Here is a 26692-nt window from a genome sequence, read left to right on the forward strand (position 1 = left end):
AAAAAGGAAAAAAAAAAGAAACAGTACAGAAAAATAGGAGACATAAGACAAAAAAATATTGTTTAAATAAAAAAAATAAATAATGCTTCTTGTACTTCTTGTACTTTTGTTTTTATTTTATTTTACTGGTAAATATCACATTCTTTAAAACTTTAGTTTACTCTTTGCAGAACAGATGCTGACTCACAGACATTGAAAAACTTATGGTCTCCAGAGGAGACAGTTTGGGGGGTGGGGGATGTGCCTGGGCTGTGGGATGGAAATCCTGTGAAATTAAATTGTTATGATCATTATACAACTACAGATGTGATAAAATTCATTTGAGTAATAAAAAAAAGATACATAAAAAGATACATTAAAAAAAACTTTAGTTTACAGAGCTTACATTTATAACATTGTATTGTATTGTTATAGAACAGAAAGAACTCTAGAACATAAATATTTCAAATCATTTGGAGATATTTATGCATAAATAACACTCATTGGGATCATTTATAGACATCTGGAAATCAGTTCTGTTATGCCTCACATTTACATTAGACTAAATAAAATTCCAAATTAAGCCATTTTGCAGAAGGTGAAAGAAAATATCAGGAAGGAAATAATAGATCTAGTTATGCCCTCATATTTAATTATTCTTTAATTTTTTCCAACAAGGTTTTCAAAATCCATGTTCAGTTATTAATATATATTTATGTGTATATGTATATATATGTATGTTGTATATACTAAATGTACCAATAAATGGAAAAAAGTAATCACACAATTAAAGAATTTGGAATGCTTGGTTATTTTCGATGAGGCTCTAACAACTTGAACAATTTGTGTGTTCCCACATCATTCTCACAGGTTATAGATTTTTGCAATATTTGTAAAAAAGGAAACAAAATTAAAACAGATAACAAGGTAAAAAAATCTTTCTTGTTTTTGATATGAAGATCTCAAAAATCACATGAACTCAACCATGATCTTTTTAGCCTGATTCATTCTCCACCAGTCTGAAATAACAGAGGTAAGAAGTGATAACACTTTAATCTCAGATGTAACCACAAAAACTTTCCTAGATCTCTGTTCGTAACTTCAGTGTAGACCCCTTCATTTGCTGCTCATAGTGAATGTCAAATTTCTCATTCAGGGCTACTGTAAAGTAATTCTTCCAGTCTCCTGCAATCCCTGTAACAAAAGAGAAAGAGAAAACAGTGAATATTATGTCTTACAAACAAAATAATGAAATTCCCTGATATTCATCATTTTCTTTAACACTTAATCAAGTCTTATTCTTGTAATCCTTAGTTATAAAAATAAAATATATACCATAAATACTATAAAAGTGCCAATAAGGATTTGTCCTGATTGTTAAAAAGAATAGCAAATTTGGAGTTTCCATTGTGGCTCAGCAGGTTAAGAAACTGACAGAGTGTCTATGAGGATATTGGTTCAATCCCTGGCCTCGCTCAGTGGGTTAAGAATCCAATGTTGCCACAAGCTTCAGAGAAGGTCTCAGATGGGGCTCAGATCCGATGTTGCTGTGGCTGTGGGGTAGGCTGGCAGCTGCAGCTCCGATTCTACCCCTAGCCTGGGAACTGCCATATGCCATAGGACGAAAGAAAGAAAGAAAGAAAGAAGGAAAGAAAGAAAGAAAGAAAGAAAGGAAGGAAGGAAGGAAGGAAGGAAGGAAGGAAGGAAGGAAGGAAGGAAGGAAGGAAGGAAGGAAGAAAGAAAGAAAGAAAGAAAGAAAAAGAAAGAAAGACAAAAAAGAAAAAAAGAAAATTTATTTCTGACTTTTACCTGTTATACTATTTCACTTAATTTTTCTTTTCTAACTTCTGAAATATTGGGGATCCTAAAATGAGATCCATGTTTGACCTACTCCAAAGACGCTAAATATCACCTTCACATTGATAACATTAAAATCCAAACTTATGTCTTCGTATCTAGCCGCCTATCTGACACAGTTACCTGGATCCCATTCAAGTATCTCCAATTCATTCAACTAGTTCAAAAAAGAATTAATTCAGGGGAGTTCCCATTGTGGTGCAGTGGAAAAGAATCCGACTAGGAACCATGAGGTTGTGGGTTTGATCCCTGGCCGCGTTCAGTGGGTTAAGGATCTGGTGTTGGTGTAGACCGCAGATGCAGCTCAGATCTGACGTTGCTGTGGCTCTGCTGCAGGCCAGCGGCTACAGCTCTGATTAGACTCCTAGCCTGGGAACTTCCACATGCTGCAGGTGTGGCCCTAAAAAGACAAAAGACAAAAAAAAAAAAAAAAAAAAAAAAAGGAAAAGATAGAATTTACCATTTATATAATATGTATGATGCAGCACCAAGGCACAAAGACTTAATAAATAACAGTTAGTGGAGTGTGGTATTAATACTATTGCTGAGGCTGGGGTGCCTGCTGGTCATTCTTAATTTGCTGCATATAACAAATAATCAACCTCAGTAATAATAATGTATGAATAGTATTAACAGTAGTACTAATTTTACATTTCTGCAGAACTGGTCACTCAACAAAGAGAGTGTTCAAATATGAAGCAGATCTGAAGAAAACAAGCTGGGTCCAGAGACATGAATAGACTCTAGTAGGTGTCTGCCCATAAATATTTCAACTTGCGACTTCCTATAGCAACAGAGGCAAATAACATCACTATCGCACCCTTTCTCATAAAGGCAGATACTTTTTGGTTCATGACTTCATCTGGAAGTGTTGTGTAATTGGTAGATGGATTGTTCTTCATCTCTTGGAATGAAGTATGTTTTATAATCTTGTCCACAAGCTCATCTGATGCCTTCCTTCCCAGAAATTCTATCAATCTCATCACCTCTTTTCTGATATTCTAGGAAGAAAAAAATATTTTGAAGACAATTACTAAAATTGAGTACATTATTTTGTGGATTAAAAAAAGACACATGGAAATAAAAACTTTTATTCCCCCATCTGATTTTGAAGTAGGTTTCTGGTCAAGAAAAACACTTCTTGGGCAAGTGGTATTTTTTAACTTCTCTAAGCATAATTTTCCTCATTCATAGAAGAATATAAAAGAAGCTTTACAGATTGTTAAAAAACTGAGATGATGTTTATAAAATATTTGCTTTAGTCCTCTATCCATTGTATATGCTCAATAAATACTGTCTATGAATATAAATCTATGCTTTTAAAGACTACAGTCCCCTACAACAGATCAAGTTTTAGGTTGAAAATATATACAGACAACTTTTATTTTTCTTTTAATTTATTGGTATCTCTAGAGAGAAGCAAAGGAACCAGAAATACTAAGAAAGGGGGTAAAAAGTTAAGTGCTCAACATGGAACATTAGATGTCTATGAACAATAGCTACAAACATTCCCATCTCTAGTCATTTCTGTAGTGTACCCTATTACTCATCTTAATTATTCAAGGCAGCTCTTCTAAATACCAACTGTACTGTTTTACTCTGGGGTATAGTTCCCTTTTTCAGAACGCTGTTCTCTAATTTTCTGTCCTACAAATTACAGCTTGCCTGTCTAAATTCACCTTAAGTATCACCTTTGGGATGATTTTTTGACTATTCCACTTTGAGTTAGATAACCCTATTTTTGCTCCCTTTAAATTCACATATAAATCTATTGTACCATATCTTTATTCCCATATGCTTTTCTAATTTGTTTATCTGTTTTCCACAACAAAGGTAGTGTCTCTACATATAATATTAATGTATTTTTCTCTTTCTACCTGATACACTGCAGAAGTAAAACTTACTCTTCTGCTTCTTATTCATTCAAATAGAGAAGAAACATAAACATGGCCATTATTCACTAAAATACGAAATAAATGGACATAGACAATTTAAGAGGGAAAAATAGTTGGATTAACTAATAAATTTTGTTCATGTGCCTTTTAAATTCTGTCTTCAATTTTCTAGTTACAGAACACAAATTTAAATAATGTAATAAACTACAGATAATGGCTGCTTCTCATTCAAATTTGTTCCGTGTTAAACTCCATAAAGAAATAATAATCGTTTCTAAAATAATGTTCATGATTTTATTGTATTTTTTGATGCTTTTCACAACATCTTTATTCATTGTTCATATATCCTTTTTCCTAATTACTGTAATGGTAATACTTCCTGATGCTTGCACAGGTCTTTTTTCTACAGTTTTAAAAAAATTTTTTATTAAAGTATAGTTGATTTAGGAGTTCCCTTCATGGCTCAGTGGTTAATGAATCCAACTAGGAACCATGAGGTTCTGGGTTCAATCCCTGGCCTCACTCAGTAGGTTAAGGATCCAGCGTTGCCCTGAGCTGTGGTATAGGTCGCAGACACGGCTTGGATCCCACATTGCTGTGACTATGGCTCTGGCCAGCAGTTGTAACTCCTATTACATCCCTAGCCTGGGAACCTCCATATGCTTCAGGTGCAACCCTAGAAAAGACAAAAAGACCAAAAAAAAAAAGTATAGTTGATTTACAGCAGTGTGTCAGTTTGTGCTGTACAGCGTAGTGACCCAGTCATTCATATATATACATATACATTCTTTTTCTCATACTATCCTCCATCATGTTCTATCCCAAGAGACTGATATAGTTCCCTGTGCTATACAGTGAGACCTCATGATTTTATTTTAAATATGTCCTCATCAAAATAACTTTAGAATTACTACCACAGAATTTTAGTAATTGTGCAGAGATGTGATCAATTGCTTTCTTGATGCTAATAAAGATGAGAGAAGAGACATTTCTCACCCCTTAATCAAATGCCCTAGTGTTTTGTCTTTCTTTTAAAAATTATTTGATAAATGCCCAGATGTACCTTAAAGAATAACAATGAATGCAGCACCAGTTACCTACTACCCAGTGTAAGCAACAAAACATTCATAACTGGTTGAGTTTTTCCATTTGCAAATTTTCAACTGCATTCTTTTCACTCGCCATTCCCATTTCTGCAAACAAGAACAAGCAAACTTGCTATCCTGAAACTGATTTAATCAATTCTGTGCTTTACTCTGTAGATTTGAATCTCATGTATGTAGTCCTAGACAATGGATGGTTTGGTTTTCATCAAACTGATGTTCACATTTGAAGTGTATTCCTTTTCACTGAAATATAATATTTAATTGTACAATAATAATATATATCATGTCTTTATTCTTGAAGGTATATGTGTTTGGTTTGATCCCAATTTTTATGGTCATGGAGAATCCTGCTATGAAGATCGCTGTTCATATAACTCAAGACACACAAGCCAGTGTTTCTCAAGAGCCTATACCTACTAATGGAATTTCACCTTTATATGCATGTTTTCTCTTCCTAGATAATGATCAAAATTGTATATTTTTATCCTCTTATCAGAAATGTGTTGGAGGAGTTCCCGTCGTGGCGCAGTGGTTAACGAATCCGACTAGGAACCATGAGGTTGCGGGTTCGGTCCCTGCCCTTGCTCAGGGGGTTAACAATCCGGCGTTGCCGTGAGCTGTGGTGTAGGTTGCAGACGCGGCTCGGATCCCGCGTTGCTGTGGCTCTGGCGTAGGCTGGTGGCTACAGCTCCGATTCAACGCCTAGCCTGGGAACCTCCATATGCCGTGGGAGCGGCCCAAGAAATAGCAACAACAACAACAACAACAAAAAGACAAAAGACAAAATAAATAAATAAATAAAATAAATAAATAAAGCAAAGTGACCCAGTCATATAAAAAAAAAAAAAAAAAAAAAAAAGAAATGTGTTGGAGTTCCCGTCGTGGCTCAGTGGTTAATGAATCTGACTAGGAACCATGAGGTTGCAGGTTCCATCCCTGGCTTTGCTCAGCGGGTTAAGGATCCGGCATTGCCGTGAGCTGTGATGTACGTCACAGACGACGCTCGGATCCGGTGTTGCTGTGGCTTTGGTGTAGGCCGGCAGCTACAGCTCCAATTGGACCCCTAGCCTGGGAACCTCCATATGCCACAGGAGCGGCCCTAGAAAAGGCCAAAAAAAAAAAAAAAAGACAGAAATGTGTTACTTCTCACTAATCCCCATTCTCACTACCATTTATTATTGTCATACTTTTAATCTGGGGAGGTGGGAACCACGGCATGTGGAAGTTCCCTGGTCAGGGGTAGAAACTGTACCATAACCGTGGCCCGAGCCACTACAGTGACAACACTGGATCCTTAACCCCCTGTGCCACAAGAGTGTCAGACCTATTAAGTTGTCAGTCTGGTGGGTATGAAATGGCACCTCATAGTACTTTTTATTTTGAATTACCCTTTTTACTAATGTGGCTAGGAAAAAAAAAAAAACTAGATAATGAAGAAATTGTGATGTCATCATAGTTTTGCATATGGCTGTTTCTATATTCTCTGTACATTCTCCTTCTGGAAGTTTGAGTTGATATATATGAGACCTTATCACTCTATCCTACATATTCATTAGTCTCCTTGTAAAGTTTTCTACTTATCTTACTGTGGTACAGTCTACGGAACTTCCACATAATCTTCTACATTACTAATTCACTACAGTCATATCTTTTTATTTAAATCACCTTATAATTTTCTAGTTTTAATTTTTTTAATTATTTTAGAAATTCTATGTTGCTGATTTTTTTTTCAAACCTGCTTTGCCAATTTTAGTAACCCCTGATTTCTTTGTAAAATTTTTAATTTCTTCTTTTATTTCTTTAAATATACAAAGCATAGTTATTTTATGGTCCTTGTCCTTGTCTGATAATTCCAGCATCTATGAATTTGGAGATCAGCTGACTCTTCTTGCCCATATGTATGTGTGTGTTTATTGTTTTTTTGTTTTATTAACTCAAGTTCTTTCAACTTTTTGATAATTTTTGAGATGAATTTAAATGTCTTCATTTACAGAATGTTTTTATTTACTAGCTTCCCATCTATGCTAAAGTATCTGGATTATTGTGAATTTTGGAATTGGCTGCATCATTTATTTAAAAGCAGAATTTTATATCTAGCATTGTCAAATTCTAACATTTTGAGCATTACTAAGCTGCCACATGTTTTAAATCTCTCACCTCCTTCATGTCTTCATAGAAAATAAACAGCACTTGTGGATTCGTTCTCTTTTCCCACCAGGATTTTGTATGTTTATACCAGGAACCATAAGGAACTAAAATTAGAGATAAAAACAATGTGAGGACATAGCATCATCTTTATGAGTGTTCAAACAATAGTAGCAAAAAAGAAATATAAGTAAGTGATCACGGAATGTGAATTAGAGATCCGCTGTGCATCTTACGCAAAATTTTCTGCTGCATGAGAGCAAAGCCTGTTGAATAATCTATGTACAGAAATATACTCTGAACTTTCATTATTATGACAGGATTTATGGCTCAGAGGAAAAGGGAAGGACATATCCCACTCTTTTGATTCAGAGCTTATGAGAGCATTTTTGAAACTGGGGTGTGTCTGTGTGTGTCTGTGTTGGAGAGAGTGAGTGTAAAATCACATTGTTGGTGAAAAGAGTTGAAATAGTGGAACTATCAACATCCTATGACCAGAATTCAGTCCAGGTCTCATTTTACTATTTACAAACTAGCTTTGGCAAGTGAAGCTAGCAGCAATATAATATTTTCTTGCACTACATGCAGCTTAAATGGTAAACAATGTTCTCTTAGGGACCTTAGTGTCTGTCATTCATACTCTAAAAAATTAGAATATTTTTGGAGGTGATGTAATATGACCAAATACTGTTTCTTTCTTTCTCTTACTTCATTTTCTCTTGCAAACATGCAAGTGTTTCACCCGTTAAAAAGCTGACATGATGATATAATGATGTGAGTCAAAGTACCCTGCTTTGCTTTAAATCATTGCAAACCGCTTCTGTTCTTTGACCTAGTGATAGTTTATTTATTTATTTATTTAATTTATTTATTTAGGTATAGTTGACTTACAATATGATAGTAGTTATAATAGTGTACATAGTGATGCAATATTTAATGGATTACACACCATAAAGTTACTATAAAATATTGACTATATTCTTTACGTTGCACATTATTTGCTTGTGACTTATTTATTTTACCACTAGCTGTTTGTATCTATCAATCCCCTTCATCTATTTTGCCCCTCCCCCCATCCTTCTCCCCTCTGGTAAAGGCTGGCTTGATCTCTGTAGCTGTGGGTGAGTCTGTTTCTGTTTTGTTAATTTGTTTCTTTATGGAAAAGGGCATATAATGATTTCACAGTGATCAGATTCATCCATTTTTCAGAGGTATAGCATTATCTGCCTTACAATGCAGGTTTCAATGATCTAGAGTTATAGAGTTTCTTCATGATGCTTGAGCACAAAATTTTGCAAAATGTAGCAACAAGCATAAAGCATATATACGACACTTCTTTTGTGGATATAAAATGGCATTTTTATTCTCTTTCCTTACAATTATTACTACAGGATCACAGCGGCCTTCTTTAGACTTTCTTGAACCCTCTCTCAAATCTGAATACTCAGCTGCTTTAGTCTGAAGTTAAATTAAAAAGCACCATTTCCCAGAATTTCTGCTCAAGCAGCTCTTGGTCTGCTCTGAGAAATCTAGTTGAACTGTTCGGACTCTACAGTGAAAGGAAGGAGTCAGAACTTTGCAGATATTCTGTTGTTTTTTGTTTGCTTGTTTGTTTTGCATTCTGGCCCCATATAATAAATGAAATTTTCCTTAGAAACACATTTCTCCTTGATCCTCATTCTCCCTTGTTCAATGGAGTTGTTATGACACACTGTGATATATTTCTCTAGTAAAAAGAAATGAGAGAATTGGACATACACATACACATCTATATGCTTATTTATAGGTTTTTGTCTTCTTTTTGTCTTTTCTAGGGCCACACCCACAGCATATGGAGGTTCCCAGGCTAGGGGTTGAATTGGAGCTGTAGCTACCGGCCTAAGCCACAGCCACAGCAACGTGGGATCCAAGCCTCGTCTTCGACCTACACCACAGCTCACAGCAATGCCAATCCTTAACCCACTGAGCAAGGCCAGGGATCAAACCTGCAACCTCATGGTTCCTAGTCAGATTCATTAACCACTGATCCATGACGGGAACTCTTATTTATAGGTTTTGAACTGGAGTACCAGATTCTGCAATTTGTCATCCATATCAGGAAACTTTAGAGCAAGGGCTCTAAAGTTCAAGGGCTTCAAAAACTTCTGTGTTTTAATTAAAGATCAAAGAACAGACAGCAAACTTTTTGCCCACAGATGTCATTTGTCTTGCTTCATTTACCTTGAAAGAATTCAGAGGAAAGAAACTCTTCTTACCTTCTCCATCCATGAACTTCTCCACAAAATCTTGGAAAGAACCAGGATCCGGATTAGCAGTCACCATTAGAAAGAAATAGTAATAAGAAACGACCACATCCTTGGCATTCCGGCAAACATAGATGATCTAAGAAGATGGAATCAGAATTAAATCATCTAATATTTTTCAATCATAGTGTCAGCAAGATTCAGAAAGAAAATATTTGTTTTCAACTGTAAATATAATATGCATTTGTTGTAGAAAATATATGACATATAAAATGATAAAGAAGAAAACTCCTTCAATAATCTGAAGTGACATCTTTTGTATTGTTGTTCAGTGTTGGTTATTTACATTTTTATGTCATTTTCACATTTACTACCTCGTTTGAGTATCTCAAATTCCACTGACATAAATTGGATGAGACAGATCATTATCCCCAATTTATAAGTGAAGAAAGTAAACTGAAGCTAAGTCAGAATACATCTTTGAGAATAAATCAACGAGAGTAAAGGATTTGGTAAATCATTCAGTCAAAAATAAAGTCCCCTGGCCTTTATTCTGCATACTAATTAAAAAAAAAAAAAAGTCCTGTCATTTTCCTACTCACAATCTTGAAGCAAACAAAACAAAACAAAATGAAACAAAAAAATGTTTATGAGGTTCTCTTTAAATGCACATTGATCATTGATGTCAATCTATATATGTATGTGTGTGTATATATATATACATATATATATACTCTTCCCCCCTACCTTGTTGAGTTTCTATCTTATATAGAAAGGAAACATCAATAAATTACAAGTCAGGAAGACTTGGTTTTAGATGATTCTGGCACTAAGTTCTAACATCTAGTGTAAAGCACCAATCATTTTGGACCTAAATTTTTTATCCACTTAACAAATTGGATCAGATTTGTATGACCTTTCTAGGTCTGACACTCAATGCTATAGGAAAAGACCTGCAAATGTGAACCAACATCGCTATGGTCTTCCACTTCCACCTTCAGTCACCTGAGCAACACCAAGAACAAAGGCTACATTAGACGTTCCACTCTTCACTGGATATGATTAGGCTCACTAACTTGTCTTGCTCAAGTTTCTACATTTTCAAACAGGTTTTAAAAAATCATTCTGTTTACTCTAAGAAGTATGGTTTCCAGTGTTAAGCTCCCCCTCTAAAAAGATCCAAATACTGCGGCAAAAAACAAAACAAAACAAAGAAAAACAAAAAAACAAACTTTCTTTTCTTACCAAAGCTACTGTTGGCCATATTGACATTTCCCAATCTTATTACACCTCTCCCTAGTCCCTTTTGTCTATTATCTGAATGGAACTCTGCCACTGTACTCACAAATGTACCTCATAATTTTCATCCCTTTCCTTTATTCATGTTATTCCCTCTGTCTTGAATAGTCTCTGCATCTCAAAATACTATTCATATTTAAAGTTTAGTTCCAGGTCCCCTAGGAAGATTTTATCCCTCAAGATAGGGGAAGGGGGAAGCAAAAGTAAACCCTCTGCCCCTCTGTTCCCCTTGGTTTATCTTATCTCCATTTTGGAAGATCCTATTCTATTCCCTACTTTGCCCTGCAGTTCTCTTCCTGCCTTCATTGAAAATCTAGGTCTTCTCAAGTCAGTGTTTCTAGTTTACACACAAATCACTTGAGATCAGAATCTATATTCAAATCCTACACTTGAAAACACCCTGATTCATTTGTCTCCCAGCTGAAGGAATTTTTTAAGCCTGTGGTCATTCCCTTGCTTTAATTAAAAATTTGAACACCTGCCTCATTATATTACTCTCCACTCCAAAACTTTGCATCAGGCTGTACAATTTTAGCTATCTGTGTGCAAAATTTATCTGATTCTCTATCTTCTTGTAGTCATTGATCGTTACCTCTATTTTACTTCAGCACCACTTTTTACCAAATCTTGAAATTTGTCAGTACCCAAAGGTTCAGAAACCTTCCTCATCCTTGAGCACAGTGTTGTCTTCCAAGAAAGTCCTGCTTCGACCTTCTTTCTTATCAAGAATATACCTCTTTTGCAGTGGCTCCAAGTTTCCAAGTTTATTGACCTTGTTTATCTATTAGCTCGTTCCTTTTCTTTCATGTTTCTAGTCCAACACTCCAAACATCTTTTACTAATAGTTCATCTGCCTTCTTGTCCCCTGGTGAACCTGGAAGTAGTCAGGATGTGAATCTGTCCAACTCTTTCCTCTTCTCTGATGACCTCTCAGATAATAAGCAGTTTTGTGAAGAACGGGGCAATTGTAAAGGTAGAGCAACTATTTTCATTTAAGAATTAAAACATTGTGGCTACATCCCATTCTTTAAAGAAAAAAAGAAAAAGCAATTTGGGCCAAATCTCTTGAAAAAAGTGGTATGACGCATTCCCGGGGAAATACATAAATAGTTTTTGGGGATTTTTTTTACAGCCGGACCTGCAGCATATGGAAGTTCCCAGGCTAGGAGCTGAATTGGAGCTACAGCTGCTGGCCTACACCACAGCCACAGCAACACTGGATCCCCAACCCTCGGAATGAGGCCAGTGATCAAACACGTAGCCTCATGAACATTAGTCAGATTCATTTCCACCGCGCCACAACGGGAACTCCATAAATAGTATTTACTCAGGAGAGGGCCTTTATATATGGAATAATTTCAGCAGGATATATGTGGTCTTTCTAGTATTACTTATGATGACAGAAAACAAATAAACAAAAAACATTGGGATCTTCCAAACTTTGCACCATGGATCTAAAAAAAAAAAAAAAAGGTCGCATATGCCAAGTTATGTCAGAGTACAAAATGGAGGTGTTTCATGGCTCTGCTATCAACTTTTTTGTCACTAATGACTGTATATATCACTTTAATATCTTGTTTAGTATGGGTTATAGTGCGTCCTAATAAAGCTAGTAAGATCTTGAGGAACAGTTTCAGTGATCTAATACAGTGTTTTGCCTGCACTTTAGGATTGGATGTATTATTCTTTCTAAAAAGCAAACTTGATTATACCATCTGTAGCTTAATATAGCTATAACTCCTCACTATCAAAGTGGAGCCCAAACTTCCTCACTTGGCTTCAATACCTGTTTTAGTTAAATTCAGCTTACCTCCCTTTACTCATCCAGCCAGTATGGACACTCAGCCTTCCAGCTAAACTGGTTTTATGTCCCCCCTGGGGGTTGCCTCTGGGATTGTGTAGACCATCTCCTATGCCTTCTTCATATATCAGCTGAGCTGTTACTTGCTCCTGGACAGCACGCCTTCTCTGCCCTCCATGTCTGGGCTAGGATTGTTCTCTTATTTAACCTATAACACCTTCCTTACTGTTTACTCCCCTACCCCCCAGGCCTGCCATGGCCCATGAGTCCATGAAGACAAGGCTAATTGTTATACTGCTGGCTCATGATAGGCACTCAGTAAATAATTATTACATCATTATTCTCTGGTTTATCCTTTTCCAGGTTGTTATGCCTCACATGCCAAGCACATGGTTTGTAAAAAGAATGTATTCAATACAACCAATGACAACAAATACAAAAGTAGCTACTTACATTGTTTAGAAAGTGCTAGGTACTATGTTAAGCATGTTTCAGGCATAATTTTAGTTGATCACTTAAATAATGTTTCAACTTTATCAGGAATGCTATTATTATCTTTCCTTCACAGAGGAGGAAACTAGAGCTTAGCAAATTTACCTGTTTTTCTCAGAATCACCACTGGAGTTGAAACTGAAGTCTAGATTCTCTGACTATGCTGAGAATGACCCACATTTTTTAAATGTCTACAGAGTAAATGAAGGGATAAATAAACGTGTGTGTATAAAGTACATTCAGGATGTTACCTAAATTGGGGATTTTAAAATGTCTTTGAGTTGGATGAAGTTCTAGGAACACTTGACCCTTTTACCTTACAGTTCTTTTCCCAAAACGAGACTGGAAGAAGCTCAGGTGGCAGATGAGACTTCACTATTCTAGGAGATGCCATCTGTTTTAATTGTTTTACTCCTAATTTTTAAAAAACCAAAAGTCAGACAACTTCAAAATTATAAAGATTGATATGAATTTTTATAGATTTTTAAAAATAGAAGTAACTGTGTATTCTATATTTAAATGAATTAAATTTCGTGATTTAAATCAAGAAAATTATAGAGAAAAAACAGATCACTTTGAAAAAAATCCCTATTAACATTTTGGTAAGCACCCTTCCATACAAAATATATGTATATGCCCAGACTCACAACCATCCACATACGACACACACACACACACACACATGCACGCACACACACACACGAAATGTTTAATATCTTCTAATTGCATTTTTTCTCAATCTATTATACCAATACTGCAATATCAAGAAACATATATCATAACATGTTTAATGATTTCAATGTTATTATACCATTTTTAATTCTTGCTGTTAACATTTACATTTTTTAATTTTTCACAATATTAAAAGAATCTGTGACAAATATCTTTTTGCATATATCCTTGAAAAATTTAGAGATATTTTCCTAGTATTTAAAGCATTGTTGCCTACATCCCATAGAGAGATAAATGTGCACATATTACTAGACTCTGCAGAAAGCAGATCAGAACTATCCTTATTCACTCTCTTCCAAGCATATGCTATGCCATGTTACCAAGATTTAAGTTTGCATTCTTTCCTCCGTAGAAGACACAGCTCTAATTTGCCACTTTGGCTCACAGTCTCTTTCCTTGCATTTCTTAAATCCACATATTAAAATTATGTATGTCGCCTTTAAAAATAATTTAAGCATTACCATTCATTACATTTTCAGTTCTGCATTCCAGGTAAGGAATTCGATTAAAAATGGTATCTTCTTTGCACTTTTCCACATCGCCCTCTGTATAAATCATGTACACAATTTCACTAACCCACGTTGTGCCTGGAAAATTAAACAAACTTGAGTCTCCCACTGGCCATGCATGGCTGATGGTTGAAGTAATGGATTTATATTTGGATAAAGTAGAAAATTACCAATGCAATATTATTTGAACAGTGTAGGAATAGCCACCAGACACCATAAATATTTCCTCAAATATTTTATCTTAGAAGATCCAAACATGGTCTCAATCAGTAAGGATGACCATTGTAATAAGGTACACTTATAGTATAAAGCTGAATTTGCTCACGATGAGTTATGACATTGTGCAAGCTGCCAACAGTTTTGGATCTAAATTTTTTTGTATAAAAAAGTAAAGAAGCTTGAGTAATGTGTGACACCCTCAAGCATGCTTTCAACCACAGATCTCTTTGGATAGCTTCTTATGCCTCAGTTTGAATCCTGGTTCAGAACACATAGAAAAGAGTAAATCTGGTTTCTTAGTCTATGACAGTCAAAGGCCCTCTGAAGAATAAGAAACAATGCTCAATAATTACAATACTTTTTTTTCTTCTTGTTTTTTGTTTGTTTTTTGCTTTTTAGGGCCACACCTGCAACATAAAGAAGTCCTCAGGCTAGGGAATAAATCAGAGATGCAGCTAGCAGCCTACACCACAGCCGCAGCAACATGGGATCTGAGCCTCATCTGCAACCTACACCACAGCCCATGGCAATTCTAGATCCTTAACCTACTGAGCGAGGCCAGGGATCGAACCCACATCCTCATGGATGCTAGTCAGGTCTGTTACCACTGAGCCACTTGGGGAACTCCCAACACTTCTTTTAATGTTGTAATATGGGTGGGCACAGAGACTTTAAAGGACTCCAAAGGAGGGACTTTGCATACTACTGCTGCTGTGAGGTTTCCACAAGAAATGCCTTCAAGAGAACATGGTAATTGATCTCAGCCTTAACAAATTATAGCATCTGGCATTCAATTCACCAGTTTTGTAAGGTAGGGAAGGCTTCTACCAGACAGAAGTACTGTCTTTGTTTTAAATCAAAGGCCAGTTGTTTACAAACAGTAAAGGTGAGGAAAAGAATTGGATAGAGATTATCAAGCCTAAATCAGACCTCTGCCTGAGGGTATTATGGGTGGAGGGAGGCAAGCAGACACCACACCTAAAAAGCCCTGAAGTTCATACTAGTTGATGGAGTTGTTTCCTGAAAGTTTAAATTGATGTACATTAAACAAGAAAGCAAGATATCAGGGTTATGTTTTGCAAGTATTACTCTTGTGGCAGAGTAAATAAAACAAGGAAGTTAGGGGCCAATAAGGCACTTACAAGGTGACAGGAGACTTGGAGGAGACTGACTGTGATCTTTAAGTGACTCTGATCACTGACTGTGATCTTACCTTTAAGACTAAGTGGGCAAAACACTGTGATTGATGGAGCGTGGGACCCTGGAATAGTTCTCAGGTGTCCTCTTCAGTGCCTGATATTGTCCCAGGCAGGGAAGAGAAGCAGAGGAACACTTTGGAGTAGAGTAGCCAAAGACTCATTTAGTGTGTGATATATTTAAGTGTTAACTGAAATATCCAGATAGAGAAGTCTAGATTGCACTTTTCAAATTTCTAAACATCTATAAGACTCCAGAAGTAGGACTAAGAGCAGAGCTAATTTTGGGGGGGGGGGATATTACTTAAAAATAGAGTTTTAGAAGAGTTCTCTTGTGGCACAACAGGTTAAGGATCCAGCATTGTCATTGCAGCAGCTGTGTCATGGTTGTGGCTTGGGTTTGATCTCTGGCCCGGGAAATTCCACATGCAGGTGGCAAGGCCAAAAAAAATAATAAATAAAATAAACTAAAGTAATATAAAATTAAATTAAAATAAATAAATAGGGTTTTAGAGCTAGGCTTTAAAAACAAGGAGCTAGTTAGCTGAAAATATTTTGGTTTTCTTTTTTTCAATCTGTGAAAATTGTTTATACTTTGTCTATACCACAAAGAAAATAATGACATTAAGGTAAATACATTGGATAGTTTTAAATTTTAGTTATGGTTCTATGTTCATCCACCTATACTAGCTAATTTTCTAAAGTGGCCAACAATATCCATTTGTCATTGTGCTGCTTGAGTTATAGGTACTGATTGTGGTCTTAGAATAAAGCTATAATAAGCTACTCTTTCTATGTCTATACCAAAACAGTTATATCTGTCCTTAGTTAATTTAGAGAATGAGTATGGAAGAAGTGAACTGCTTAATATTTACCACTTAAGTGGGTTTGTCATTTCTAGGTAAAAAGAAGACAAGTTTGATATAACAAAGAAACGTACCAGATTTGGGATAGGTGACAATGACAAGGTCATCTGGTCTTGCCTCAAATGTCTCCACATCATTCCAATATTCGATAAATTTTTTATACAGTAGAATTCCATGGATTCTGCCAAAGTAATCTAAATAGGCTGATTTGGAAGAATTCATCATGGAGTGATATACTGAAAGAAAAAAAGTGTTTTTTCTACTTTGTATGTATTTTAAAATGTTTTAACATTAATGATAGCTCTGTACATTGAGTTTCTCTTGGCTGTCTAACATTTCTTAGCTGTTTAGTACATGGGATAAAGTCATATTAAAAAAGAATATTAACATAGCCTTAGTGCTTTAAGAGTGTCTAACCGTTATAATGAGATATGTCTAACAAGTAAAAGTACAAAGCACAATGAAGTAAAATGCTTTAAAATTATGTACAAAATCTGTGATACATTTATTTTATTATATTTATATAGATAATATTTGTACATAAGAATTCTATGATGAATGAAAACAGAGCATTTGATTTCTCTGTCAAAAATTAGTGGGAGCACTATACTTTAATAAAAAAATTGTTGATGCAGATAAAGACAATGCAACAATATCTGCAATGAGAAAATGCAACAATATTTTGACAAAGAAGCACTTCCATTCTTTAATGTGTACATTAAATAACAAAGATGGATAGTCATATTTGATAGTTATTACTAGATATCAAAATTTGAGTTTCCTTTGTTCCTGAACATGTTTCATTTAATGAAAAAAATCCAGTGCTTGCTGAGTATATTAAAAAGAAGATGAAATTAATGATGCTGTAATGAATATGTCTAAGACATGGATTCTTGGATTCTTGAGGGTTCCTCTTTGATCCCTATATTGCCTGTACTTTTCTCTCTTTTACTTAAACACTCCAATTGAATGACTTGTGTGAAAATCAAAGTTACACATGATGGTTATCATTGATAATTCATCTCCTGATCCTATGACAATGTATTTCATGTTCAGGGTTAGTCTTAGAATTTTTAATTAAGTAAACGTTCCTTTATTGGCTTTCAACTTCTTTCACTACCTTATCCTCCCACCCCCCTCAACTTACTCCATTCTGAATTCGTGATATGGCATCTCAACAAAAGCTGTCCTTTGATATTAGCCTTCTAGGGTCTCCCTTTTATCCACCTTTACCCAAAAAGCTGTCCGGTAAGTTGTTATACACTAACACATTTGTTACCACTGTGGCTTTTATTGTCTTTTTCAGAAAATGTGTACAATAACAGGAGTTTCTTGAAGACAATAGTTCTTTTAGCCACCTAATGTTTTTCCTATAATGCATGAGAAATGTATTATAATGAAGAAATGAAATTGGTCAATACTGTAACAAATGCATTAACCTAAAGGAATAAATAACTGATGGTAAAATTTAGAAAGATGTGTCCTACAAATCAAACCAACCAAGTAATTAGACCATAGACTTATACTGAAAGCTTCTAAGCTTCTTCCGGTAATGGTTTCCCCATTATCTTTTGAGTTAAATTACTATTGATTGAATATGAAAATAGCCTGCTATCTGGCCTTTCTGTAGAAAAAAAGTGCCTTTCTCCTCTTTCTACAACCACCAGAGTAAAGAAAATGGATGTTATTTATCAGATACTTATTTTGTGCCAGATTTGAAAAGTTTTATTTTAAAATCTTATTCATGTCACAGGGCTCTATGAAAAAGCAGACATCATTATCAGTTAGGTTAAGTTTGTCCTGCAGGAAACTCCTTGACGGTGGAACCATGCTTGTCTTACCGGAAAGACAAATGGAAGGATAAATGTGCACACATTTTGCATTTAGGTAAACATGTACGCACTTATTTTTGGCACGATTTTTGAAAAAATTAAACAATATAGAGAAAATGAAAGTGCTCTCTTTAGTCTACTCTCAAAAGAAATGCTCATTCCTATTAGCGTTATATTTATGCTTCCAAAATTTAAGTATATGTAAAATCTATACTTATGTATTTAGTTTAATGTGTATTATGATTTATATTCATTTGTTGTAATCTATTTTTACACTTACCTATATGATGTGAATATATTTTGGTGTTGATACATAAATTCTGTTTTTATTTTCATAAGTGATACATAGCAATCTATAGCATGGCTGTAACATAGGTGATATTATTCTTTATTGTTGGGAATCCCTGTATTTCCTGATTTTTTTCAGTATAAGTAGTAGTGCAATGAATGCCTTCAAGCATATGTATTTTCACACTTACCTTTGCAGTGACAATGGAATTGCCAATATAACGTATACACATGTGAGATAATGGCAATTATTTTTAAGAAATCACTAAAACTGTGTACAAATTTGCATAGTCTATGAAACTTATTTTCTCACTTCACCATCAGTATCAGAAATTACTTGTTGTAGTTTTCATAACTGAATTATATTTTTGAAATCAGTATTTCATAGCTATAATTGTTCATGTTTTTATATTTATGTTTATTGGTTATTTTAACCATTTTGTCCATCAACTTTGTCCATCAGGAGTATTGTTTTTTCCTAACTGATATATAGTGTGTAATTTATTATAGATTTATAAATTGAAGGTTATGTGTGGTTTTTCATTGCAGCTCTTTAACTTTTTAATGGTTTGTAGAAATGTTTTAATGTTCAGATAAGAAAAATGTGTATGAAAATCTTTTGCTCTGGATTTCCCGTCGTGGCGCAGTGGTTAACGAATCCGACTAGGAACCATGAGGTTGCGGGTTCGATCCCTGCCCTTGCTCAGTGGGTTAACGATCCGGCGTTGCCATGAGCTGTGGTGTAGGTTGCAGACGCGGCTCGGATCCCGCGTTGCTGTGGCTCCGGCATAGGCTGGCAGCTACAGCTCCGATTCGACCCCTAGCCTGGGAACCTCCATATGCCGCAGGAACGGCCCAAAGAAATAGCAAAAAGACAAAAAAAAAAAAAAAAAAGAAAAAGAAAATCTGTTGCTCTGCTTATCAATGTGTTTATTCATAGGAATGACTTTTTTGGTATCCTGCCAAAGTTGTAAGAATTGGCTTATAGTCGATGGAGAGTATTTATTATTAAACATGTATCATTAAATGTTTGGCTGGCTTCTGACTGACCCTTCAATTTTAATCTAAGAGTTAAACAAGGTGATCTTTTGCTTTGTTTAACTTCTTTTAATAAATTATCTCACATTGCAATGTAGAGTCACCTCTAGTGGCTTTCTTCTTTCTCAAAAGACATATTTCAATTAGAAATTGTCAATTTTATGTCCTGAGTATTTAGGCTACTGCTGTTTAGAAAAGCTTAACAAAAAATGATTACAACTGTGATTCAATTGAAGGAAGAAATATTTTCCTTCTCTTTAGTCTTCATTTCCCCCTCTTCTTTCCCCCATCTCTGTCACGAGACATGTTTCTACAATATTTTCTTAGCCTCTTTGCTGAAAACTCCATCTTGTCCTGCTTTACTTTATCCCATCTTCCTGCTTTACTTTATCCCATCTTCCTGCTTAAAAAACAGTCACAGTGCTATAGTAAATGACTTAAGCTTAAGAACAAAGACCTAAAGGCATAAGCTGTTCATAGGGTCACCTGAATGAGGACATGATGCATTGGTCTAGGCACGCCGGACCTGTGCAGACTGGCACGCCATTTGCATAAGCATGATATGCCCTCTAAGGAATAAGAGAAAGAGGAACCTCATAGCCAAGTGGTTTATGAGCGGTCGTTAGCAGAATATGCATTAGCAAACAGAACCAAGGTGCAAACCTAGGCATGCTGGGTTGCCACAAATAGGCATGCCGTTTTTGTGAGGATTCTCTGTGGAAGATGCTAGATGGTGTTCAGGGATAACGCTCATTTTCTTTACAACCCTAGAAGTAGAGGCTTGACGAATCCTCGTCACCTCACTCCTAATAGGAGACAATTGAGGAATATCAAAATCAAAAACTGGAGCCAAAGGCTCAGAAGCCAAATATTCTCTATGATAATTTTGTTCAGGGACTGCATTTTTAGGTTCCTCCAACAAAGGTGTAAACTCCCTTCTTCCTCCTCTAGGTCCTCCGTGGTCTGTAGAGGTTCTAAAACTGATTTAATTAAGCTCCAGCCACTCCAAATGGACACAGGAATTGGAACACCCTCATCATGTAATATCCTAAGTTCTGTTCCTACTGTCTCCCGTATTTTAAAATATAACGTTCTAATGTAAGAAACCAGTCACCATGTTTCTCAATAGTCTGAAAAAGTTCCAAAAGCTTATTTCCACTTGTTTTTGCACCCCCTTTTTTAAGTTGTCCTAACAAAAAAATGTAAGGACTATATTTTCCTGCAATTACCTTATTTCCCATGTTACCCTGTAAATACCTGAGAGAGGGAACGTACCTGCAGGATTTCTTTAGCGTAGTCACCCAAAATTCCTCCCTTCTTCTCAGGGCTCCACAGCACTTCTAGTGAATAAAAATTCTGTTGTCGTCACGGTCCTTCGTTCTTCATGCCTGCCTGCCCCACGTTGGGTGTCACTTGCCAAGACCAGCTCAGTAGGATGGGGCTGAAGAACAGGTGCTGTGAAACTTCAGGAAAAAAGTTAACATAAAACGAGAAACAGAGACATTTATCTTAAGTTAAGGTGGGAACCAGGGGACTCAAGGTCTCAGGGACCAAGAGCCCTGCCTCAAGAAACCACACTGCTCTTATTGTGCTCTTTAGGATGAGGTCAAGTGAGGAGGGGCTTTGGGTGGAGGATATAGGGTTTGTTTACTATTTTATAAGTTCTTTTATTATTTTAAAAGCCACTTAGCTGGTAGAAGGTTAAACTTTTACTCTGACCTTTAGACACATAACAATCATTTGCTTTTGGGTTAGCTATCTATGTATAGCATTCCAGAGAATCCTCACTGTGCTTCCACAAATGGCATGCCTATTTGTGGCAACCCAGCATGCCTAGGTTTGCACCTTGGTTCTCTTGGCTAATGCATATTCATAAACCACTTGGCCAGGAGGTTCCTCTTTCTCTTATTCTTTTGAGGACATAGTCTGGGCTGTTTATTATTGTTACTAGAAGGTGCCAACAGGGAATTTTACAGGCTTGAAGGGAAGGCAATTTGGACACCATACATCTAGGCTTTCCAGTAATTGTCAGGGAGACAGTGGCTCTAGGTATCGATCCCGCCAAGCCTGATGGAGTTTATGAGTTCATTCATAAGCCCTTTCCTTTTAAAATTCTTAAAGAATTAAAACAGGCCATTCAAAACTATGGTGTTAATTCTCCCTTTACAAAAGGAATCATGAAGGGAGTAGTTGAAGGAAATCATATGATTCCTGCTGATTGGCATAATTTAACCCATGCTGTGCTATCTATCACCTAGTGAATATTTACAGTTTAAGTCTTGGTAGCAAGATCATGCCCAAATTACTGCTAATTGTAATCAGGCTCAAAATCTTCCAATTACAATGGAACAATTGTTAGGGATTGGTCCTTGGAGTAATCTTCAAAATCAAATGAGAATGAATGACTTGGCCATTGAATAGATTAGACAATGTTGTTTAACAGCATGGGATAAAATTGAATCTAAGGGTCAAATAAATACTTCTTTTCAAAAGATCCTACAGGGCCCTAAGGAACCTTATACTGAATTTCTAGCTCTTTTACAAGAGGCATTAAAATGAAAAATTACTAACTCTGAGGTGTCTGATACTATTTTTCAATTGTTATCATATGAGAATGCACATACTGATTGCAAAAAGGCCATAGGACTTTTAAAAGGAAAAGCTAACATTGCTGAATATATTAAAGCCTGTCAGGAAGTGAGGACAGAGTCCTTTAAGTCCTCAATGCTGGCCCAAGCAATGGCTAATTTAAAGGTTAAAGACAAATTTTCAGAAAAATGTTTTAATTTTGGCAAGACAGGACATACTATAAAACAATGTTGCCCTCCTCCATGAGCCCGACCTTCCTTTCACAGAGCTTCGGCCTTTTCATTACTGGCCACTGCTTGTAAAAATAATTATGATGCTCCTGAACCTATTCGATTAAAATGGACTACAGAAAAACTGGTTTGGGTTGAGCAGTGGCCTCTTTCTTCAGAAAAATTAAAGATTTTAAATGACCTTGTCCAAGAATAATTAGAGAGGGGCCATACAGGAGAATCCTTTACTCCTTGGAATTTGCCAGTGTTTGTTATACAGAAAAAAATCAGGAAAATGGAGATTGTTAACAGATTTAAGAGGAGTAAATGCTGTAATTCAGCCTATGGGTGCCCTTCAACCAGGCCTCCCATCCCCTAGTATGATACCAGCTAACTGGCTGTTAATTATTCTGGACTTAAAAGACTGCTTTTTCACAATTCCTTTACACCCAGAAGAAAGGGAAAAATTTGCTTTTTCAGTGCCAGTGATAAACAATATAGCCCCTAGAAAGCATTATCAAAGGAAGGTCCTGCCTCAAAGTATGTTAAACAGCCCTACCTTGTGTCAGTATTATGTGGCTTCAGTTGTTGAGCCAGGCCAACAACCATTTCCTAAATGCTATATTGTTCATTATATGGATGATATACTTTGTGCTGCACCCTCTCAGGAGAAGCTGACTGAGGTTTTTCCATGCTTGCAATCCTGTCTAAAGGGAGCAGGATTGATTATTGCTCCTGAAAAGATTCAGATGGAAAGTCCATATCAATATCTGGGAACTGTGGTTGAATGTACCACTGTTCACCCTCAAAAGGTAGAATTAAAAAGAGATCAAACTTCTACATTAAAAGATTTACAAAAACTGTTAGGAGATATTAATTTGCTCCGACTTTGTTTGAGGATTCCTACAAATGAATCGACAAATATTTGCTCCTTACTTAGGGGAGATTCTAAATTAAACAGCCCCGGCTCTCTAACTGTGGAAGTGGAAGAGGAACTAAAAAAGACTGAAAGTAAAATACAAAACTCCCAACTATGTCGGGTCAATCTAAAACATCCCATTCAGTTGGTAATTATACCTTCTCCTCATTCTCCCATGGGAATATTGATGCAATTAGAAAATACTCTTGAGTGGCTTTATCTTCCCAATAACGTCACAAAAATCTTTGTCTCTGTACCTGGACCTGATGGCACAACTTACCCTAAAAGATCCAACTCATTGTGTACAAATGTCTGGAAAAGCTGAACTAACTGCTGTAATCCATGCCTTGAGGGACTATCCTAAGCCAATCAATATTCTTTCTGATTCAGCATATGTAGTTCATACTGCCAAAATGATTGAAACCGCTACCATTAAACAAAATTTACCTATCTTGTTATTTGACTTGTTTACAGAATTACAAACTGTCCTAAGGGAAAGAAGATATCTATTTTATATTACTCACATCGGAGCACATACTAACTTACCTGGGCCTCTAGTTGCAGGAAATAAAGAAATTGACTGGTGACAACCGTGTTACAAGAAGCTCAACATTTTCATGATTTAACACATGTAAATGTTCGAGGCCTTAAAAAGAGATTTGGAATAACATGGGCTAAAGCTAAGACAATTGTCCGTCAATGTCCTGCATGTCAAATAACTAACAATCCTTCTCAATCTGAGCCTGGAGTTAACCCTAGGGGACTTGCCCCAAATGCTCTCTGGCAAATGGATGGTACTCATTATTCATCTTTTGGAAAATTGTCATCTATTCATGTGTATATTGACACTTACCCTAAATTTATTTGGGCTACTGCTCAATCTGGTGAATCTGCTAAACATGTTATTCATCATTTATATGCCTGTTTTGCAGTCATGGGCCTGCCACAAGCAATTAAAACTGATAATGGTCCAGCTTATATCAGTTCTCAACTTAAAATATTCCTGGATACATGGCATATTGCTCACTCCACTGGTCTCCCTTACAACCACCAAAGACAGGCTATTGTGGAATGAGCCGATTTATATATAAAACAGGCTCTTCAAAAAAAAAAGGGGGGGAGACACAGAAATAGTTAAGTCACAACAAACACTTTTAAACAAAACCTTATTCACTTTAAATTTTTAAAATTTGGCCTCTGACCAAAAAAACGGCTGCAGAAAGACACTTTAATACAGAACAAAATAAGATTAACATTTCTCAGGATGAACAGCCCTTGATTTGGTGGCAGGTTCCATTAACAAACTTCTGGTCCCTGGGAAAACTTATTACATGGGGTAGGGGATATGCTTGTATTTCACCAGGTCATGAATTACAACCTGTTTGGATTCCATCAAGAAGAATCAAACCATATCATGAACGAGCCCATGAAGTATCCCTCCACTCCGGACCCCAGAAGAAGGATGATAGACAAGAACATACTGAAGAGACCCAGATTCATGATTTGGGATCCAGAGCTGCCCACCATGGATATAGCAGCAATGTCTGTGACACCAACTCGTGTGTCACTGCCACAGACCCGAAGGGCTCATCTTCCCACTTGGGGTCAGATCAAACATCTAACCCAAGAAGCCAAAAATCTAAGAAGAGAAGGAAAGCCTCTCACTCTAAATAATTTGGTCCTAGCTGTCTTTACTTTGGTTTCTATCGCATCTAAGGATGCACGAAGAGAGCGATCCAAGAAGTAATGAAAAAAGAAGTTGCAAGATCTACTTTTGTCCTCCTGCAAAAACAAAAAGGGGAAGATGTCACAAGACTTGTTTCTACAGTATTTTCTTAGCCTCTTTACTGAAAACTCCATCTTGTCCTACTTTACTACTTTATCCCATCTTCCTGCTAGAAAAACAGTCACAGTGCTAGTAAATGACTTAAGCTTAAGAACAAAGACCTAAAGGCATAAGCTGCTCATAGGGTCAGCTGAATGAGGACATAACGCGTTGGTCTAGATTGGCATGCTGCTTGCACAAGCATGATGTGTCCTCTAAAGAATAAGAGAAAGAGGAACCTCCTGGCCAAGTGGTTTATGAGTGGTCATTAGCAGAATACGCATTAGCCAAGAGAACCAAGGTGCAAACCTAGGCATGCTGGGTTGCCACAAATAGGCATGCCATTTGTGGAAGCACAGTGAGGATTCTCTGGAATGCTATACATAGATAGCTAACCCAAAAGCAAATGATTGTTATGTGTCTAAAGGTCAGAGTAAAAGTTTAACCTTCTACCAGCTAAGTGGCTTTTAAAATAATAAAAGAACTTATAAAATAGTAAACAAACCCTATATCCTCCACCCAAAGCCCCTCCTCACTTGACCTCATCCTAAAGAGCACAATAAGAGCAGTGTGGTTTCTTGAGGCAGGGCTCTTGGTCCCTGAGACCTTGAGTCCCCTGGTTCCCACCTTAACTTAAGATAAATGTCTCTGTTTCTCGTTTTATGTTAACTTTTTTCCTGAAGTTTCACAGCACCTGTTCTTCAGCCCCATCCTGCTGAGCTGGTCTGCTGAGCATATCTCCACCCACACCCTATCTGCTTTTCATCAATGTTTGAGTTTCTATCTTGCTGCCAGGCCCAGGGACAAGTGTTGGAAAACAGGGTGAGGTAGATACAAAGTGTTCACTTAGGCCTCACCCTCCTCCACTTACTTGGATTTCAGCACAGTGCTTGAAAGGAGAGAAAACCCTTTTGTATTTCATTCTACCCAGAACCAGAGTGCTACGTCAGAAAATGCTTGAAAATCCTCATTAAATGCAATTATTGAATTATTTAATGAAATTTCTCGGGGATCTCTAGTGCCACTAAGTATTCCCAGATAAAATAGTTACTATCCTGCCAATAGTCCACCTGTTAATGACTTAGCAAGGACTTGGATTTCTTCTCTTGTTTATCTGATGTATCTCACTTAAAAGTAACAGTAATATCTGCAAGGCCCCTGGTAGTAAAAGACTGCTTCTGACATAGTTCACAGAAGTAAACATCTAACCAGAATTTACTCTCCACTCTGACTTTTCTGCTTTGCTTGCTTTCTTTTCTCATGGAGAAGTGGAGAATGTGTCAAATGGAGAATGTGTCCAACCATGCAGGATTTACAAGGCAACTATGATACTGTAGTTTTATGTCAAAACTCTTCAAACAGTAAAGCATTGTATAAATGCAAGATATTTTTACTGATAAACCAGTGATTTAAAAAGCTTTCAGATGCCTTACAGTATTAGCTATTGATAAAAAGATTTATTCTCTCTTTAACTGCTTCTCAATATATATTTGCATTCTATATTTCCTACGGCTAACCTCCAAATATTAATTTTAGCAACAATGATAGAAATACAACCTGTTTGGATGATCCTCTAAAAGAAACTGGCCGAGCTAATTCACTTTTCTTCAAATCCCCACTCAGGTTTCAACCTGCAAAAAAGACGGGTACTCT

The 26692-nt window shown here is 36.4% G+C and overlaps 1 protein-coding gene across 23 annotated transcripts; it reads right to left on the reverse strand.

The window, feature by feature from the left end:
• Positions 1–89: 89 nt before the first annotated feature.
• On the reverse strand, positions 90–26692 carry SULT1E1 (sulfotransferase family 1E, estrogen-preferring, member 1). 23 transcript variants are annotated; one of them, XM_084970926.1, is made up of 11 exons: positions 26597–26692; positions 24880–24996; positions 22855–23030; positions 20773–20960; positions 16414–16575; positions 14011–14136; positions 13134–13231; positions 9238–9364; positions 6995–7089; positions 2657–2837; positions 93–1173 (listed from the first exon to the last, which is right to left on the reverse strand). In XM_084970926.1, exons 5-11 carry the CDS (start codon positions 16562–16564, stop codon positions 1061–1063), a joined length of 891 nt encoding a protein of 296 aa, XP_084827052.1. In that variant the 5' UTR covers positions 16565–16575; positions 20773–20960; positions 22855–23030; positions 24880–24996; positions 26597–26692; the 3' UTR covers positions 93–1060. The 23 variants fall into 23 exon arrangements, with proteins under 23 accessions (NP_999157.1, XP_084827052.1, XP_084827054.1 ...); XM_084970928.1 differs by lacking the exon at positions 22855–23030 and having other exon boundaries at positions 2679–2837; XM_084970925.1 differs by lacking the exon at positions 22855–23030.

The sequence above is a fragment of the Sus scrofa genome, chromosome 8 (genome assembly GCF_054392235.1).
Source record: "Sus scrofa isolate SSC_HxYL_T2T_F1_AM1 chromosome 8, Sscrofa_HxYL_maternal_Yorkshire_Landrace_v2.0, whole genome shotgun sequence".
NCBI lineage: Eukaryota > Metazoa > Chordata > Mammalia > Artiodactyla > Suidae > Sus > Sus scrofa.